The sequence below is a fragment of the Somniosus microcephalus genome, chromosome 33, assembly GCF_052327205.1.
Source record: "Somniosus microcephalus isolate GS21.2 chromosome 33, FLI_Smic_1.0, whole genome shotgun sequence".
NCBI classification, from domain to species: domain Eukaryota; kingdom Metazoa; phylum Chordata; class Chondrichthyes; order Squaliformes; family Somniosidae; genus Somniosus; species Somniosus microcephalus.
The window spans coordinates 4,254,390-4,275,346 of record NC_141019.1 but is presented as its reverse complement, the minus strand read 5'-3'; the positions used below and the strand labels follow the sequence as shown (position 1 = coordinate 4,275,346).

General features: G+C 43.0%; 1 protein-coding gene across 1 annotated transcript in view; it reads left to right on the top strand.

The window, feature by feature from the left end:
- os9 (OS9 endoplasmic reticulum lectin) overlaps window positions 1-20,957 on the top strand; it is an 86,296-nt gene that overhangs the window by 44,978 nt on the left and 20,361 nt on the right. The window contains exons 9-12 of the mRNA XM_085972606.1: window positions 7,673-7,733; window positions 8,046-8,131; window positions 10,478-10,705; window positions 20,326-20,509. Of these exons, the coding sequence (XP_085828732.1) occupies window positions 7,673-7,733; window positions 8,046-8,131; window positions 10,478-10,705; window positions 20,326-20,509 (559 nt within the window). The remainder of the gene's footprint in view (window positions 1-7,672; window positions 7,734-8,045; window positions 8,132-10,477; window positions 10,706-20,325; window positions 20,510-20,957) is intronic.

Here is a 20,957-nt window from a genome sequence, read left to right as displayed (position 1 = left end):
TCAGAGCAAATCTGTTCAGGCAGCCCATTCCTAGCGAATATGGTTCGTAAGACTGATAGTTTTTTCTGTGATGGTTGAGGACATTTTTATTACCTCTGGCCACTTTGAATGTGCATCCACTGCAATTAAAAACATCGAGTCCATAAAGGGACCAGCAAAATCAATGTGCACCCTTTGCCATGGAGATGAGGGCCACTCCCATGGATGTAGAGGGGCTTGTGGTGGGGCGTTTTGGACCTTCTGGCATCCTGTACAGCTCTTGGTCACCTCTTCAATTTCTCTATCGATTCCCGGCCACCACACAAACACTCTGGCTAAGTTCTTCATTTTTACCCCTCCCAGATGACCCTCATGAAGCTCATTGAGCACTCTATCCTTCAATTTGGGTGGAATTACTACTCTGGATCCACACATCAAGGTTCCTCTGCACACTGACAGCTGTTCTCTTCTCGGCGAGAATGCTGGCAGCAGTGGTTCGCCATGTGCTGGCCATCCCTTCACCGTTAAATCATAGACCCAGGAGAGTGTCGGGTCATTTCGTGTTTCCTTTTCTATGTTTGCATTCGTCACGGAGACATTCGACTATAGTCGAGTGGAATAACTTCACTGGATCCACTGCCAGTTCTTCCACCATCGGCAACGGTAGGCGCGACAGTCCATCAGCATTCCCATCCTGTTTAGTTCCTTTGTACTCGATGTCATATTGGTGTGCCCCTAGGAAAAGGGACCACCTCTGTAGCCGTTGTGCCGTCATTATCGGTACGCCCTTCTGAGGGTTGAAAATGGAGACGAGAGGTTGATGATCAGTTAGTAGAGTAAATTTCTGACCGTGCAGGTAGTGATTGAACTTCTTCACCCCCCACACCAGGCTGAGGGCCTCTGTCAATCTGGGCGTAGTTACGCTCGGCTGAAGTTAACGAGCGTGACGCAAAAACTATCGGCCTCTCTGAACCATCAAGGAATTTATGTGACAGTACTGCCCCAATGCCGTAGGGAGACGCATCACAAGCCAGTCTTATCGGTAGTGATGGGTTGTAATGAGCCAATACTTCTCTTGAAGTGGTTAGGTCCTTACTCTTCTGAAAGGCCCGCTTACATTCATCGCTCCATTTCCATGCTACTCCCGTTCGTAGTAGGGCGTTCAGTGGATGCAGAATTGTGGACAAATTCGGCAAAAACTTATGGTAGTAATTCACCAATCCGAGGAATGACCTCAGTTGCGACACATTTTCAGGCGCTGGAGCCTTAACTACCGCTTCAATTTTGTCAGGGGACTTATGCAACCCCTCCATCAATCACGTGGCCACAATACGATATCTGTTTAAAAAAACTCGCACTTGCGGCGATTGGCTCGTAGCCCATGTTCACGTAGTCTAGTGAGCACCTGCTCTAGGTTGGCAAGGTGTTCACTGTCATTTTCACCTGTCACTAGGATGTCGTCCAAGTAACACTGAGTCCCCGGAATCCCTTGCAGGACTTGTTCCATCGCTCTTTGCCATATCGCCGGAGCTGATGCTACTCCGAATACCAGTCGATTATACTGGTAAAGACCTTTGTGTGTTTATCGTGAGACACTTCCTAGAGGATTCTTCAACCTCCATCTGCAAATATGCTTGTGCTAGGTCAATTTTTGTAAAACGCTTCCCTCCAGATAGTGAGGCGAAGATATCTTCTATCCTTGGAAGAGGATATTGTACTGAGAAGGACTGGGTTCACCGTCACCTTGAAGTCCCCACAGATGCGAACCTTCCTTGGCTCCTCAGACTTATTGTTTAACGTTTTCTTCATGACAGGAACGATGGGCGTCGCCCACTCGCTCCAGTCTACCTTATAACACGCCTGCATTCTCCAGATTCTCCAGCTCTGCCTCGACGGCTGGGCGAATTGCATATGGTACCGGTCTTGCTTTGAAAAACTTGGGAATTGCATTCTCCTCTATTTTTATCGAGGCGGTTACACCTTTAAGAGTGCCCAGTTCTTGTTGAAATACCTCTTTGGCGTCAGCTAAGATTGTTGACAATCGTCCAGGAGTGACGTCGTCATCCTTTTTACCAGCCACCGTCAGTGCCTGACTGGAGTGCCAGTCTAAACTTATCTTTCTGATCCATTCACGTCCCAATAACGGTGGTCCACCGTCTTGCAGAATGTAGAGATACAATTTCCGTATTTTCTTGCCGTTGTATTCGACAGGCACCCTTATTTTCCCTCTGGGGTATACTTTTTGCCCTGTATACGTCCTCAAGACAATGGATATGTGTCTCAAGGGTATGTGTGAGAATAGCCGCTCGTAGTCTCGTCGATTCATGACGGTTAGAGCTGATCCTGTATCCAATTCCATTTTGACTTGGGACTCTGCTATCGTGAGGGTGACCCAAATGGTTCGGTGATCCTCTTTTGCGATTACGTTGTGAAGTTTGAGACAGCTTAGTCTCTTGTTCCGGGATTCATTATCGCTCATCTGGTCTTTGGAACTACTGTCCGTCATCTTTTGTACTTTCCTGTACGGTTCCTTAGTAGCCTTTTTGTTGTCGTCGGTCTTCTTCCCAGACCTGCAAACTCGTGCAATGTGTCCCATCTTTCCGCATTGCCTGCATATTGTCCTTGGACCAGCAGTCCTTCTGGTCATGGTTTGTTCTGCCGCAGCGATAACATTTTGCAAATCCCCGTGTCATTTCGTGGGTGCCATATTCCTGTGGCTTTTGTTGTATTTACGCAGCTCCCCTTGCTGCTGCTTCGTACGATACTGCCACGCTGAAAGCCTTATCTAGCGTCAGCTCTTTCTCTGAGAGTAACCTCTTCTGGGTTCCTTCACTCAGGAGTCCACGGACAAATTTGTCCCGTAAGGTATCTGCCAGTCCTGCTCCGAACTGGCAGTGCTTTGATAGCTTGCGTAGTTCCGTAAGGTAATCAGCATTGCTCTCATTTTTATGCTGATTTCTCCTGTGGAATTTAAATCTTTCTGCTATCAGCAGCGGTGTCGGATTTAGGTGTTCCTGTAGGGTAGCAACAATTTCGTTAAAACTCTTCGCCCCTTCGGTTTGGCTGGAGTAATCAGGTCCCGCAATAGGCCGTACGTTCTTGCGCCCATTAAATTTAGCAATACCGATGCCTTTTTCTCATCGGCTATTTCGCTTGCCTCGCAATATACCTCGACTCTTTCCACATACGTGGTCCAGTCTTCTATTGCATTATCGAAGGCAGTGATATCGCCAGTCTTTGGCATCTTGAAAATCTAAGATGGCGCCTCTCGCGCTTTTCCTTCTTCCCCGCCGAGTTAAGATGGCGCCTCCCGCGCTTTCCTGCCGCTGCTGCCAACGCTGTTGCTGGTGATTATATTTATTTTACTATCCTGTAATGGCGACGCCCTATGGTCTTCGCGCCTCCCCGATCGCTGCTGCCAATGCCGCTCTCCGCGGTATTTTTATTTTTCTATCGCGCTTCAATATTTGCTCCGTTAATTGAAGAATCGTTCCCGTCGTGGAGCGGACCCTCTGGGACACTTCCCTCCCTCTTGGGTCCGAACGCTGCCCAGCTTCGAAGCACCGGCCGCGCCCTGAGTGCTCCACCCTCTCTCTCGCGCTCTCTTTGCTTCCCGACTCGCTGCCCGGCCCCGTTGCAGAGCCACCCGATCGAGCTCTAGCCCGCCGCAGCCCAGGAAGGATCAGTGCACTACCTGCCACCAGCCCGATTAGCTGGGAAACCACAGACTGGAGAACCAAGCCTGGCTCTCGACAGTCTCTTCTGTACTTTTCAATTCGATGATTTGGAGGGCGGTTGCCCGTGGTCGACGCCTGTTTCTCGAGTTTCTTTGGATTATTTTTTTTTTCTTCTGGCTTCGACCTCCAATAACGTCGTCTGAGGTGCTGCCGAGTTGCAGGTAAGTTTGTTTCTTACTCGTCGCCAGTATTATGTCCGTGTATAATTGAGACACGGACTGCAGGAGTTGATTATAACAAGTCTTTACTGAATGGAGACAACCTGGAAACTGAAACTGCAGAAGCCTGCTAGGGCCTTTTATACAGGGGTGGTCACTGCCAGTACTGCAGTCTGAGACCAGTTATTCCCTTAAAGGTACATACACAACAGAATTTTGCCGGTTACTAGAGAATTCTGGATATTTAGGTGCCGTTTAAACGAGAGTTTCCTGTATCATCCTTGTAAATCTTCTCTGCACCCTCTCCAGTGCCTCTATATCCTTTTTATAATATGGCGACCAGAATTGTACACAGTACTCCAAGTGAATCATCAAATTTGGCAAACCCAAAATCAGTTAATTTTTATCAAGACGACTGAATCCTCAAAAGTGTTCCCTGCCCCCCCTCTCTAATAGATCACGATAACATGGTGGAAGTCTGAGGACACTTCTACTTTTGAAGTCACTATCTCTCGTGTGTAATAATTTATAATGGATAAGGATTTATCCCAATGGACAAAATTTCAATGTATTCAAATTCAGGAGCACAAACTTTGGGGAATTAATAATAGGGCTATAACAATTGCGATTGCCTATATTTGTGTAAATCGTGTTAAAGAACAGGAGCACCTTAAAATTAAAACTTGTTATTTTAACTATCCCTTAATTTTGAAACCTCTCTCTCCCTTGTTATATGCTATACCATGGAGTTTGGTTAAATTTGTTTCTGATGGGTAGGTTTTTTTTTAAAAAGCAACCCGAGGGCTTAATCCAGGTTTTTTAAAATCCTGAAGGAGCGTGTAGGAAAGTGTTTTGTACAGAACCAGACGAGAGCGGAGGGACATGATGAATGGCGCGTTCGGTAACTACTTCATACTTAGGCAGTGAATGTAGGCTTTGTTGAAAGGAACTGAGGATTGGGAGCAGTTTAGGATTCAGCAAAGGAGGACAAAGGGATTAATTAAGAGGGGGAAAATAGAATGAGAGTAAGCTTGCTGGGAACATAACAACTGACTATAAAAGTTTCTATAGATATGTGGAGAAAAAGATTGGTGAAGTCAAGCGTAGGTCCCTTGCAGTCAGAATCAGGGGAATTTATAATGGGGAACAAAGAAATGGCAGACCAATTAAATACATACTTTGGTTCTGTCTTCACAAAGGAGGACACAAATAACCTCCCAGAGATGTCGGGGAACATAGGGTCTAATGAGAGGGAGGAACTGAATGAAATCAGTGTTTGTAGGGAAATGGTGTTGGAGAAATTGATGGGATTGAAGGCCGATAAATCCCCAGGGCCTGATAATCTACATCCTAGGGTACTTAAGGAAGTGGCCCTAGAAATAGTAGATGCATTGCTGGTCATCTTCCAGAACTCAATAGACTCTGGAACAGTACCCATGGATTGGAGGGTAGCTAATGTAACCCCACTATTCAAAAAAGGTGGTAGAGAGAAAACGGGGAATTATAGACTGGTAAGTCTGACATCGGTAGTGGGGAAAATGCTAGAGCCCATTATGAAAGATGTAATAGCAGAGCACTTGGAAAACGGTGACTGGATCGGACAAAGTCAACATGGATTTACAAAAGGTAAATCGTGCTTGACTAATCTACTGGAATTTTTTGAGGATGTAACTGGTAGAATAGATAAGGGAGAACCAGTGGATGTGGAGTATTTGGACTTTCAGAAGGCCTTTGATAAGGTCCCGCATAAGATATTGCCGTGCAAAGTTAAAGCACATGGGATCGAGGGCAAGGTACTGACTTGGATAGAGAACTGGTTGGCAGACAGGAAGCTGAGTTGGAATAAACGGGTCTTTTTCCAAGTGGCAGGCAGTGACTAGTGCGGTACCGCAGGGATCGGTGCTAGGACCCCAGCTATTCGCAATATATATTAATGATCTAGACTAGACGAGGGAACGATGTAATATCTCCAAGTTTGCAGACAACACAAAGCTGGGCGGGCGTGTGTGCTGTGAGGAGGATGCAGAGAAACTCCAGTATGATTTGGGTGATTGGGCAGATGCATGGCAGATGCAGTATAATGTGGATAAATGTGAGGTTATCCACTTTGGTGGCAAAAACAGGAAGACCGGCAATAGATTGGGAAAAGGGGAAGTGCAACGAGACCTGGGTGTCCTTGTGCACCAGTCGCTGAAGGTAAGCATGCAGGTGCAGCAGGCGGTTAAGAAGGCAAATGGTATGTTGGCCTTCGTAGCAAGAGGGTTCGAGTACAGGAACAAGGATGTCTTGCTGCAGTTGTACAGGGCCTTGGTGAGACCACATCTTGAGTATTGTGTGCAGTTTTGGTCGCCTTATCTGAGGAAGGATATTCTTGCCATGGAGGGAGTGCAGCGAAGATTCACCAGACATGCCTGGGATGGCAGGAATGACGTATGAGGAGAGATTGAGTCGATTAGGCTTATATTTGCTAGAGTTTAGAAGAATGAGAGGAGATCTCATTGAAACTTATAAAATTCTAACAGGACTAGACAGACTAGATGCAGGAAGGATGTTCCCAATGGCGGGGGAGTCTAGAACCAGGGGTCGCAGTCTAAGGATAAGGGGTAAGCCATTTAGGACAGAGATGAGGAGGAATTTCTTCACCCAGAGAGTGGTGAACCTGTGGAATTCTCTACCACAGAAGGCAGTTGAGGCCAATACATTAAATATATTCAAGAAGGAGTTAGATATATTTCTTAAGGCTAAAGGGATATGGGGAGAAGGCAGGGACAGGGTACTGAATTTGGATGATCAGCCATGATCTCATTGAATGGCGGAGCAGGCTCAAGGGGCCGAATGGCCTACTCCTGCTCCTATCTTCTATGTTTCTATAAGCCCTCACGCTGGCCTTAAACATGCTCCCAGTATACCTTTCTTTGTCATGTATAGCATGTGAATCATGCAGTGTGTGGTGTCACTAATGCAATGCCGGTGGGGCCCGGTTTTCAGCACAAAACTCTGATCCTATCTATGCAGTTGCTAAATACATAAGCCAAACCCAATTATAACAGTGGACCTAGATTTGGACTCCTGTGAAATTATGAATTCAAGGCTTTTCCTTGTTTGTTCAGATACTTTACATTCAGCTTCTGTTTAAAATATTGTAAATGGTTACTGACTGCACATTGTGCATTTTAGCCACAAGTGCTTTGCACTGTTCCATATAGCGATAGGTGAAGCTTCCTGAAGATAAATGTGCTTCACTTCCAAAGAACAGTCTGAGAAGTTAATGCGCACTGCAAGTGGGGAGAAAACATCTTCTCTTGCCCACAGTAGTGTCTACCTTAACAGTTTATAAAAAATAAAAAAAAAATAGAATTGAAATATTGAATGTCCGTTACTAAATCTGAACGGTTCTTTACCTCAGACTTGGTGTTTACGGCATTGTGAATGCTGAAGTGCGTGTTTTACCTGCTGCACTGTGTAAATAATTGTGAACTGTCATGTAGCTTAACTGCCTTTTTTTTTATAAAGACCTTGTTTTCTTGACTTCTTGCAATGTTCCAAATAAAAACTGATTTTTACTAATTTTTCTCAACATACCTGGGTTTTTGGGTCCAATTTTTTTTTTAATGCAAAATCCTGGAAAAACTCCCTAAAATGTTTTTTTTTTTTTTTTGAATCTGCAGCAAAACCAACTCGTGATTCTTAAATCATTTTTCAGTAAATGTTTGTCAAAGTGGCTCAATGGGAAATGTGCAGAACTGTCCTCTTGAACTCCAGGGGTTAACAGTAATGGTGTGTTTCTTTATTCGTTAGGCTGACTCTAAATTGAGCGATACAGTTAAAACTGAGGAGGATGACCTTCTGGATGATGAAGGTAAAACAAAAAACTATTGTCTTTTTTTTTCCTGAGCTACAAACCCCTGAAAGTGGGAAGGCAGAACAGCCCATCCCATAGATGTCCTTCGGGTGTGAAATGGGCTGTTTCTGTTCGACCATTTCTCTTGCACATAGTTTCGCCCAAGTCAACTTTGAGTTTTAAAATTGAATGCGCTTGTAACTTTTACTGCTGAACAAAGTTACCTTTTCAAAAATATTTCATCTAGTCACTTTCCAGAGCTCAATTTTGAAGAGAGAATGATCTTGTAATTTTTTTTTCCCCTCCCACACCCCCCTCCTTTCTATTCAGGTAATCAGAAAGTGCAATTCAGAATAGTACGGAACCCTGACGATCTTGTAAAATTGGTTCGAGAGTTAAAAGACCAGACTAAAAAGGTACTGATGGAGCAGTCCAATGCATTCCAGCATAGTCCTCAAATGTTGATCTCGAAGCAAAGAGATGGTTACTATGATAGTTTCACTCCTTTTTTTGATGGTCTGTTTTAGCAATTCTAATTTACTTGACTAGCTCCATATCCGGTTACTGTATTTTGTAGCTGTTTAATTGAGTCCCTTTTCTGCTTTATTCACTTAGAATCATAGAATGGTTACAGCACGGAAGGCGGCCATTTGGCTGGCATTTATTTTAATGAACATTACTGCCCCTCACCCAGCCAATGTGGTTTTTCCAGGAAAATACACTAAATTTTAGTTTCTAAGCGCAGGGAGAGAAAGGAGTGAAAATCTCGTCGGAAACCTTTCATTTTATAAAAATATAAAATTGAGGTTGTGCATATCCAATAGAAAGGATTTCAAAGCCACCTGTGTGGAGGTATGAGATGTAGTTATAACAACTTTTATTTATATAGCCCCTTTAACGTAGTAAAATGTCCCAAGGCATTTCACAGGAGCGTTATCAAACAAAAATTGACACCGAACCAAAGAATGAGATATTAGGGCAGATGACCAAAAGCTTGGTCAAAGAGGTAGGTTTTAAGGAGCGTCTTAAAGGGGGGAAAAAGAGGCGCAGAGGTTAGGGCTTTGGCAGCTGAAGGTGAGGCTGCCAGTGATGGAGCGACTAAAATCAGGAATCCGCAAGAGGCCAGAATTGGAGCAGAGATCTCGGAGGGTTGTAGGGCTGCAGGAGGTTAGCGATGGGGAGGGGCGAGGCCATGAAGGGATTTGAAAATGAGGATGAGCGTTTTAAAATCGAGGCGTTGCTAAACCAGGAGCCAGTGTCGGTCAATGAGCACAGGGGTGATGGGTGAACGGGACTTGGTGCGATACTGTAAACTTGTACATGCCCCTACGTCCACCTGGCCTAACTTTCAACAGGCTGAACTGATGATCACTGGGAAGACGAGGCCGATGGCCAGTCAAGAAGCTGGTTTATTTTGCGTGATTAAACAAAATTGCAATTCCATAGTTTTTAAAACTTCAACGCTTCCTCATAACCTAAAACAGTAAAAGATGCAACACAATCCTGCAACACTCCCATTTTATTTCATTTCCTTATGGCTTGGCTACTAGCTGGGAAACCTGAGCTGGTATTGCACAATTCCCAGCTGCAGCCCAGACCTACCTTTTTGCAGCCTTTTATTAGACCTGACTGATCCTGAACGTGGGGTTCTCTCCCCTCTTTGTTAATTTTGATCTTGGGAAGTAATATCTCAGCAGAATTCCCCAGCAACTACCCGCTTTCAGCTGTTTGCTGTGTGGGTGGCACTCTCGCCTCTGACTCAGAAGGTTGTGGGTTCAAGGCCCGCTCCTGAGACTTGAGCACAAAAATCTAGGCTGACCCTCCCAGTGTAGTGCTGAGGGAGTGCTGCACTGTCGGAGATGCCGTCTTTCGGATGAGATGTTAAACCGAGGCCACGTCTGTTCTCTCAGGTGGATGTAAAAGATCCCATGGCACTATATCGAAGAAGAGCAGGGGAGTTATCCCAAGTGTCCTGGCCAATATGTATCCCTCAACCAACATCACTAAAACAGATAACCTGGTCATTATCACATTGCTGTTTGTGGGAGCTTGCTGTGCACAAATTGGCTGCTGCGTTTCCTACTTTACAACACAGACTACACTTCAAAAGTACTTCATTGGCTGTAAAGTGCTTTGGGACATCCTGAGGTTGTGAAAGGTGCTATGTAAATGCAAGTCTTTTTACTGAGCTCAACTGAATCAGGTCATCTCAACCAGAATAGGTGTGAGCAATCACTGAAATGTCCAAACTAACTTTAATTGCCTGAAGCACCCTGCTGTCCTGTGGATTTAACACATTTAGTGCTAAGTTTTACTCAGTGATATTTTTAACATGTATTACACCAATGCCCTCCCATGGCGCCATAGTCAGAAATCCCAAAATACGACTATCATTTCTAGGCTAATTACGAACTTGAATAGGTTGTGACTTTTTAATTTGTAGTCATAGCATCAGAAATAATGTGAATTTAATTCTACTAAAACTTCTATTAAACTAATGTTCAGGCAGTAAGTTCTTGGTGTCACTTTACCTGCTATTTATCCACATCTCGCTGATGGAATTGTTGCTCCACAGATTAGGTTAGATTACAAGTAACAATGTGCTTAAGTCAACCATCACTTGTGTAGAAATTCTGATCCCGGCTTGTGTATCTTGGTAAATGTACCCAGGTGATGCAAATACAAGGGGTAGTGAGGTGGTGTTTCTGGTTGCACATCTGTCACAATTCAAACTTTTTTTTTGTCTTTTTGGTGTATGAAAGCGGAAAGGTGAGGAGGACAAGGATCCAACTGCAGACGATTCTGAGGAATCCACTGACCAAGACTTCTCGGAAAAACAAGAGGGGATGGTTGATGATGAAGAAAATGAGCTCATTAAAGACTTTGAAAAGGAACTGGAGGATGTGTCTCTACCAAAATCAAAGATGTCTGAAATTAAAAGGGAAGTGAAGGAAGAAATGGAAAAAGAATTTCAAAATCTTATTGACGAAGTGAGTAATACTCAGATTTAAAGGAGTTACATATTAGTTAGATATTAAAATCACAAGAGCGTGTATGATTAGACAGGGTCTAAGCAAACTTTTTGAACTTGGTGCTAGTTTTGGTGTGACAGATACGCTGCTGGTAGGTTAGGTAAAACACGAGGACACACGTCGAATAATCGTGAATCGATCTGTACTACTGCAGATTGTGCGTTGGGACAGCAATAGTGGTTACACAGTTCCTGCACCGATCATCTCTGTACCATATGTGTAGTGGTTTGCTTCAGTGCAAATTGCTAATTCCAACAATTCCCAGCTTCAGCCCTGACTTGCAGTATTTCAGTGGTGTGTGACAGTCCACCAAGGGGACAGTGGGTTAGTGAAGTCAAACCGTACAGGAAGTTAAGATTGGACTCTGATTTAAATCAACAGATTAAGTCAGATTTACATTTCATATGTTCAGTATACGAAGGAAGATTCCTGATCATTGAGCTTTCCCTGGATTATCCTTCTTAGTGAAAACCAATTGCATCAAAAGGATTACAGCCAAACTTTGGTAAAATCCGAGGGAGGAAAACTGATTGGAACTTCATATGACTGTTCTCTTGCTCACACCACATTGGCCATAAATCTCTCCTTGCTGTTTCTGTTCACCACTTCCTAGATGCTAATCTTCCCTGTGTATGTGAGTAGTACACTTAGAAAGATAGATTTGGATATTTTACAACAGTCTGCCTTCTGCAGCGTGTATTCTTCCTCCTCAGTCACCTGTACATCAGGTCAAACTAATATAAATAAGGCGATAGCAAAATACTGCAGATGCTGGAAATCCGAAATAACAACAGAAAATGCTGGAAAAACTCAGCAGGCCCGGGCAACATCCGTGGAGAGAAAATAGAGTCAACGTTTCGGGTCAAAACCCTTTGTCCAAGGATGTTGCCTGGCCTGCTGAGTTTTTCCAGCATTTTATGTTTTTAATATAAATAGGGACTCTTGTAAACATTAAAATACACTTAAAGCTTTTGGGGCACTATTACACAGGTTTAATAATCATAATCCACTTTATTGTCATTGTTAGTGCACAAGTGCAGTACAACAAAATGTAGGCTTGCGGCTCCCGAGAGTGTACATTTAGATTAAGACATTTAAACATTCAACATACATTTGGCTTGTAATACATTAACATAAACATAATAAAGTGCATTGGTAGATGTGCCGGCTGATGCGCCATCAATTACTCAAAAGACTGAGGTTAAGCGAGTAACAACCAGGCTTTTATTAACTAAAGAATGAAGGTCTAGTCTCGAGTGGTCGACCCATCCAGAATACTAAGGGACTGGGAGGTAGTCACTTATATACCTGGAATAGTGGGAGGAGTCAGCCGAGGCATGTCCAGACCTGTACCTAGTGGAATACACATACACATACAGACAGGTATAACAGTGGTTTACCACACAGGCTTTAGAGTTTATTTGTGGAGTTCAGTAGGATGACAGCCCTGGGAAAGAAGCTGTTCCTAAATCTGGTCGTTCGGGTGCGAATGCATCTGTAGCGTCTCCCAGATGGCAGGAGGGTGAATTGCTTATTACATAGTATTTACAGCACAGAAACAGGCCGTTCGGCCCAACTGGTCTATGCCGGTGTTTATGCTCCACACGAGCCTCCTCCCACCCTACTTCATCCAATCCTATCAGCATATCTTTCTATTCCTTTCTCCCTCATGTGTTTATCCAGCTTCCCCTTAAATGCATCTAGACTATTTACCTCAACCACTCCCTGTGGTAGCGAGTTCCACATTCTCACCACTCTCTGGGTAAAGAAGTTTCTCCTGAATTCCCTGTCTGATTTATTAGTGACTCTCTTATATTAATGGCCCCTAGTTCTGGTCTCCCCCACAAGTGGAAACATTCTCTCAATGTCTACCCTAGGTAGGGTACCTGAGGTAAGTAGCACGGAGTACTGCTTCTACAGAGTACTAAACTTGGGAATTTGGCAAGTGAGGAAATTTTAAGGGTTGATCTCTTTCTAAAATTTAGTAAAATTTTGCATTTAACATTTGACATGTAACTTAACTTTAACCTTAACTTGTAGTTTCTTTCACAGTGGTAAACAAGCTGCCTGCTAGTGGCAGTTGCACAGTTAATGAGGTGGCTAGCTAGAACTGGCTACCTGGTAATTACTGTCAGCAGGGGCTGACTCAGGGCTTTGGAATTTCTGCTGGTATAAAAACAAGAGGTTTTTGCTAACGCACGGAGGTAAGTAGCACGGAGTTCAGTTCTACGGAGTACTGCTTCTACAGAGCACTAAACTCGGGAATTTGGTGAGTGAGGGAATCCGGTGAGGTGGGGCTAAGAGGTGCTGCTTGATATATATTTTAAAAAAAATAAACAACTCTGGTTAAATTTGAACTGTGGGCTGTTATAGTACAGACCTAAAGCATATAACTAAATTTAATAAATTAAACAAGGTTATTACCCAAATTAAAAACTATTAATAGACAATTGAGTATTTCAAAACTTGAAAACCTAATTAGCTAAGTAAAATACAATAGAGATGGCAGGGCAGGTGATGTGTTGTAGCTGTAGCATGTGGGAGCTGATGGACCCCAGTGTGATCCACAGCAACCACAACTGCAGTAAGTGTCTGCAGCTCAAGGAACTTCGGCTCAGAGTTGATGAGCTGGAGTCTGAGCTTCGGACACTGCGATACATCAGGGAGGAAGTTACCAGTCGCACCCCTTAGGTTAAATACTTCAAATTTGGTCCGTGGTCAGGGACAGGTGGGTGTGACTAAGAGTGAGGCAGGTATGGGGATCCAGAAGGTAGCACTGGAGGAGCCTCAGCCCTTGCATTGTCCAACAGGTACGAGGTTGTTGCAGCCTGTGTGGATGAGAGCAGGGACTGCAGGGAGGATGAACAAACTGACCACAGCACTGTGGTACAGGGGGCCATTCAAGTTGGGGGAGTGAAAAGGAATGTAGTAGTGATAGGGGACAATATAGTTAGGGGGATAGATACTGTTCTCTGCAGCTGAGAGCATGAGTCCCGAAGGCGCTGTTACCTGCCCTGGTGCCAGGGTTAAGGACATCTCCGGGCTGCAGAGGAACTTGAGTGGGAACGGGAGGATCCAGTTGTCGTGATTCACGTAGGTACCAATGACATAGGTGAGACTAAAAGAGGTTCTGCTGAGGGAGTATGAGCAGCTACGGGCTAAATTTAAAAAGCTGAACCATAAAGGTGGTAATCTCTGAGCCACGAGCAAATTGGCATAGGGTCAATAAGATCAGAGTTGAATGCGTGGCTCAAAGATTGGTGTGGGAGAAATGGGTTTCGATTCATGGGGCACTGGCACCAGTACTGGGGAAAGAGGGAGCTGTTCCATTGGGACGGGCTTCACTTGAACCGTGCTGGGACTAGTGTTTTGGCAAATCGAATAACTAGAGCTGTAGATAGAGCTTTAAACGAACTAGTGGGGGGGGGGGGGGCGCGAGGGTTCAGGTGAGGGGAAAGTTAAAGAGAAAGGACAAGGCAATAGTGCAGGGTAGCGATAGGGATAATGATAACCAGAGTGTGACCGGAAGGGACAGAGCATACAAGCATAAGTGCAGCAGCAAATAGGGTCAGAGTTGGGGAAAAATGGTAAAAAGACAAAATTTAAAGGCTCTTTATCTGAATGCATGCAGTATTCTTAGCAAGGTAGATGAATTGACGCCACAAATCGAAATAAATGGGTATGATCTGAGAGCCATTACAGAGATGTGGTTGTAAGGTGACCAAGGCTGGGGACTGAATATTATGGGGTATTTGACATTTTGGAAGGAAAAGGAGATGGGGTAGCACTGTTAATAAAGGATGAGATCAGTACAGTAGTGAGAAATGATCTTGGCTCGGAAGATCAAGATGTAGAATCAGTTTGGGTGGAGATAAGAAATAAGTGAAAGAAGTCACTGGTAGGAGTTGTTTATAGGCCCTCCTAACAGATACACTGTGGGACAGAGTATAAATCAAGAAATAATGGGGGCTTGTAAGACAGGTACTGCAACAATCATGGGCAATTTTAATCTTCATATAGATTGGACAAATCAAATTGGCAAAGGTAGCCTTGAGGACGAGTCCATAGTGTATTCAGGACAGTTTCTTAGAACAATATGTTGTGGAACCAACCAGGGAACAGGCTATTTTAGATCTGGTAATGTGTAATGAGACAGGATTAATTAATCTCATAGTAAAGGATCCTTGAGGAAAGAGTGATTATAACATGATAGAATTTCACATTAAGTTTCAGGATGAGAGACTTGGGTGTGAAACTAATGTCTTACCCTTGTAATTGCCTTATTTAATTTTATGAAGACCGAGTTGGCTAAAGTGGACTGGGAAAATAGATTAAAAGGTAAGATGGTAGATAAGCAGTGGCAGACTTTTAAGGAGATATTTCATAACTCAACAGATATATTCCAGTGAGAGAGAGAGATTTGACGAGAAGGATGAACCATCCGTGGTTAACTAAGGAAGTTAAGGAGGGTATCAAATTGAAAGAAAAGGCATACAATGTTGCAAAGATTGGTGGTAGGCCAGAAGATTGGGAAATTTTTTTAAACTTGCCATGGAAACTTAAAAAAAAAAGGGAAAAAATCGATTGAGTAAACTAGCAAGAAATATCGACAGCAAGAACTTCTACAAGTATATAAAAAGGAAGAGTGTAGCTAAAGTAAACATTGGTCCCTTAGAGGATGAGACTGGGGAATTAATAATGGGGGGACAAGGAAATGGCAGAGACGTTAAACAAATATTTTGTATATGTCTTCATGGTAGAAGACACTAAAAGCATCCCAATATTAGTGGAAAATCAAAGGGCAAAAGGGAGGGAGGAACTTAAAACTATCACTAGGGGAAAAAGTACTAGGCAAAATAACAGAACTAAAGGCTGACAAGTCCCCTGGACCTGATGGCCTGCATCTTAGGGTCTTAAAAGAAGTTCTTGCAGAGATAGTGGATGCATTGGTTGTAATTTTCCAAAATTCCCTAGACTCTGGAAAGGTCCCAGCGGATTGAAAAACCGCAAATGTAACGGCTGTATTCAAGAAAGGAGGGAGACAGAAAGCAGGAAACTATAGACCAGTTAGCCTAACATCTGTCATTGGGAAAATGCTGGAATCCATTATTAAGGAAGTAGTAACAGGACATTTAGAAAATCATAATACAATCAAGCAGAGTCAACATGGTTTTATGAAAGGGAAATAGTGTTTGACAAATTTACTAGAGTTCTTTGCGGATATAATGAGCAGGGTGGATAAAGGGGAACCAGCAGATTTAGTGTATTTGGATTTCCAACAGGCATTTGATAAGGTGCCATATAAAAGGTTACTGCACAAAATAAGAGCTCATGGTGTTGGGAATAATATATTAGCATGGATAGAGGATTGGCTAACTAACAGAAAAGAGAGTTGGGATAAATGGGTCATTTTCAGGTTGGCAAACTAACTAGTGGGGTGCCACAGGGATCAGTGCGGGGGCCTCAATTATTTACAATCTATATTAATCACTTGGATGAAGAGACCGAGTGTACTGTAGCCACATTTGCTGATGATACAAAGATAGGTGGGAACGCAAGTTGTGAGGAGGACACAGTCTGCAAAGGGGTATAGATAGGATAAGTAAGTGGGCAAAAATTTGGCAGATGGAGTATAATGTGGGAAAATGAGGTTATCCACCTTGGTAGGAAGAATAGAAAAGCAAAATATTATTTAAATGGAGAGAGTCTACAGAATGCTGCAATACAGAGGGATCTGGGTGCCCTCGTACATGAAACACAAAGTTAGCATGCAGGTACAGCAAGTAATTAGGAAGGCGAATGGAATGTTGGCCTTTATTGCAAGGGGGATGGAGCATAAAAGTAGGGAAGTCTTACTATAACTGTACAGGGCATTGGTGAGACCACACCTGGAGTACTGCGTACAGTTTTGGTCTCCTTATTTAAAGAGGGATATACTTGCATTGGAGGCAGTTCAGAGAAGGTTCACGAGGTTGATTCCTGGGATGAAGGGGTTGACGTATGAGGAAAGGTTGAGCAGGTTGGGCCTATACTCATTGGCGTTTAGAAGAATAAGAGGTGATCTTCTTGAAACATATAAGATTCTGAGGGGGCTTGACAGGGTAGATGCAGCGAGGATGTTTCCCCTCATGGGGGAATCTTGAACTAGGGGCCATAGTTTCAGAATAAGGGGTCGCCCATTTAAGATGGAGATAAGAAGGAATTTTTTCTCCGAGGGTCGTGAATCTTTGGAATTCTCTACCCCAGAGAGCTGTGGAGGCGGAGTCACTGAATATATTCAAGGCTGAGATAGACAGACATTTGAACTACAGGAGAGTCGAGGGTTACGGGGAACAGGCAGAAAAGTGGAGTTGAGGCCATGATCTTATTGAATGGCGGAGCAGGCTCGAGGGGCCGAATGGCCTACTCCTGCTCCTATTTCTTATGTTCTATCAAACCCTTTCATAATCTTAAAGACCTGTATCAGATCACCCCCTCGGTCTTTTTTTTTCTAGAGAAAAGAGCCCCAGCCTGTTCAATCTTTCCTGATGGATATAACCTCTCAGTTCGGATATCATTCTAGTAAATCTTTTTTGCGCCTTCTCCAGTGCCTCTATCCTTTTTGTAATATGGAGACCAGAACTGCACAGAATTCCAAGTGTGGTCTAACTAAGGTTCTATACAAGTTTGACATGCCTTCTCTGCTTTTCAATTCTATCCCTCTAGAAATGAACCCCAGTGCTGTTGTTTCTTATGCCTAATTAACCTGTGTCACTACTTTTAGTAATTTGTGTATCTGTATTCCCAGATCCCTCTGTTCCTTTACCCCAATTAGACACTTATTTTCCAAGGAGTATGTAGCATCCTTATTCTTCCAACCCTAATGTACCACCTCGCACTTATCTCTATTGAAGTTCATTTACCAATTACACGCCCATTCTGCAAGTTTATCAATGTCGTCCTGTATTTTGTCGCAGTCCTCCTCTCTGTATTAACTACAACCCTCCAATTTGGTGTCATCTGCACATTTTCAAATTGTACTTCCGATTCCTGAGTCCAAATCGTTTGTGTAAATGGTGAATAACATTGGTCCCAGCACCGATCCTTGTGAAACACCACTTTCCACCTTTTGCCAGTTTGAATAACTACCTTTAACCCCTACTTTGAGTTGTAGCCATCTTGCTATCCATTCTGCTATTTACCTCCTGACTCCACATGTTTTCACCTTAATTATGACTTATTGAAGGCCTTTTGGAAATCCAAATATATTACGTCTACTACATTACCCTTGTCTACCCTTTCTGTTACTACTTCAAAGAATTCAATAAGGTTGGCCAAGTATGACCTTCCCTTTTGAAATCTCTGCTGACTACTTTTCATTATATTTTCAATTTCTTGATGGTTTTTCTATTACATCTTTTGAGTAACAATTCCATTATCTTTCATACCACTGACAAGCTAATTGGTCTATAGTTCCCTGGGCTTGTTCTATCTCCCTTTTTAAATATAGGAATCATATTAGCTGTCCACCAGTCCTCTGGCACTATTGCCTTTTTCCAATGAATTTTTTATATATGTAATAGTGCCTCTTCTATCTTTTCCCTAACTTTTAATATGCGTGGATGCAATCCAACCGGACATGGGGTTGTATTCTCTTAGTTTGATTAGTTGATCAATTATCTTTTTCTCCTCCCCCCCCACTCTTTCTGTCGTAAATGTCTTTATCCTTTTTGATCTCTTCTAATGCCATCTCCACCATGTTGGTCTCCCTGATAAATACTGAGTCAAATTAACGATTCAATATTTCTGCCATTTTACTCATTACCTGTGAGTTTATCATGTGTATCCCTTCGTGGCCCTGTCCCTATCCTGGTTTTTCTTTGTGTTTGTAGAATACATTACTATTTTTATATTCCTTGATTTTTTTTTTTTGTAGTTTCTCTTTGCCTTCCTAATTATTTTTTGACTTTCCTTAACCTTTTTGGATTCCCTTTTGTCATCCTCTCCTTTGTTGTCTATGTACTTAGTGTGTGTCTTTTTCTTTAGTTTCAACTTTGCCCTTATTTCCTTGTTCATCCATTGAGCGTCATTACTGACGAGTTTGTTCTTGTTTTATAGTGGGATATATTTCTCCTGGACTCTCTTGATCACTGTTGTAAATGTTTCCCCTTTTTCCAATTTTTTTGCTAGTAAATTTTCCAGTTTATTTTCTCTAGTTCTATTTTCATCCCCTTAAAATCAGCTTTTTTTCCAATTTATTACTTTGGTCTTTGTCTTACTTATGTCCTTCTTGATCTTGATCTTAAACCTTATTATGTTGTGATCTCTATGTAATTGGAGAATTATATTTTGTTCCTATGGCAATACAATCAGTATTTAACTTCCTCCTCTGCTGCACCGCCCCCCCCAACTCCCCAAGTAGTCACTCTGTTATTTCACCAGATCCTTGGGGGGGCGGTGGTAGGGGTGGAGAGCAAGTGGATTGTGGTGGAATGACACAATCGAGAGGCAGCATGCTTTTAATGAAGTACAGGAGACTTTGGTTTGTCCGGAAACCTCGATCTACCGGCAGAAATCAGGAGCCGTTTTGTTAGGTTTTTTTTCCAACAGTCAGGCTCTGGAAAGTCTCTCTGAAGCTGTTGCTAAGCTACAGAGACGCTTCCAAGGTACGGGCCGACTGTTTAGAAGCTGTTGCTAAGCAACAGTGTTTGTTGTCAGATACGGAGATGAAAACCTCCGTATGCTTCAACATTAACGCTGGTATGTCCGGCAGTTTTGATAGATCGGCAACAGCTCGGTCCCGTCGGTGCCAGATATCACAAAGTTTCCTGTACTGGTCATACCCAGTTTGTCCAGTAGTATATTGTTAGATTTGAACCTAAGACCAGCCTTTTATTTTTTAGACTGTAGTAATATTTCAGCACTAAATAACTCTAATTGCCCAAATCTGTCATTTGAATAGTAAGAACAGGAAGGGCCCAGAAAGGACCCATGTTGCAGCAGTCACTGTCCCCTACAGCTCTTTGTTTCACCACTTTCTGCTTCCTATTGCACAGCAGTTTTCAATTCCGCTAACGGGACATTAATGCCATGAGCCTTCATGACCTTTAAAAGTTTCCAATGGGAAACTTTCATCAAATGCCTTCTGAAAATCCAAAGAAATTATATTCATTGGATCACCCTTGCCCATTAGCTTAGTTACCACCTCAAAGAATTGGTTTGAGCAGCAGAAAAATCTAGGCTGAATTACTAAATGTTTGCTGGGGTTTTTTTTGGAGTATTGAACTTGTAGTCATATTATCTAGTGGGATGTGATCTGGGACCTGAAGATAAATGGCATCATGCAACTGGTGGTACAGCCATATTAGTCTCTTCAGCTTACTAGGAATTGACCTATACTTAATAAGTGATGAGGTCTTCCTTACTCATAGGATAAACATTATCCCTCCCAACTAAAGTGCCTTCTACGTAAGCAATGATTTGTATGGTCTAACCTCCCGAGTTCTAATTTGTGCTTTTGTTTTGGGAGGTAGGAGCAGGGCAGGGCATCATTTTATCATTATATTCTTGACGGAATCATGCATAACAATGTTTCTCAGGCACAAGATGAACTTGAAGCAGAGGGTCTCAAAGGGGAATTTGATCGCAATCAAGCCTCCAAGACCTTGGCTACTACCCTAAACAAGCTCATAGACAAGCTTGAAGACAAAGATGATTCATACGAAGAGGAAAATAGCGACACGGCAAGGGGTAGTCCCAGTCGCTCTCCAAAACAGACAGCAGGTACGAGGCACTCGCTTTTTGTTAGTTCACCTCCACATCATTTGTGGATTTTTTTCCTCCTCTCCCCCTTGTCCTTTCTGTCTTGAACGAGACAACTTTTGTTGGGGCCCAAACTTTCTCATGGCAAACATCATCTGGTACCTTGTTCAAGCAGAAAAAATATCTGCTAAAAGATGCCGAGTCCAATTGTGCATTGCCATTACCAGCCTGGCTGACATATGCTAACTTGGTTGAGACCAGGGATCAAACCTAGCATCTTTGCGGCCAGTATAATGAAGTGCCACGTCACGTGATTCATTTGCTGGACGAGCTATTTGAGTCGTTTTTCCTGTATTGCTGAAATGTTAGAACCCTGGAGAAAATCTGTACAACTTCTTTACCAAAATCCACCAGTGTTGGCTTATAAGGGTTTAATATGTTTTTCATTTTGGCATGTCAAGTGCACTTT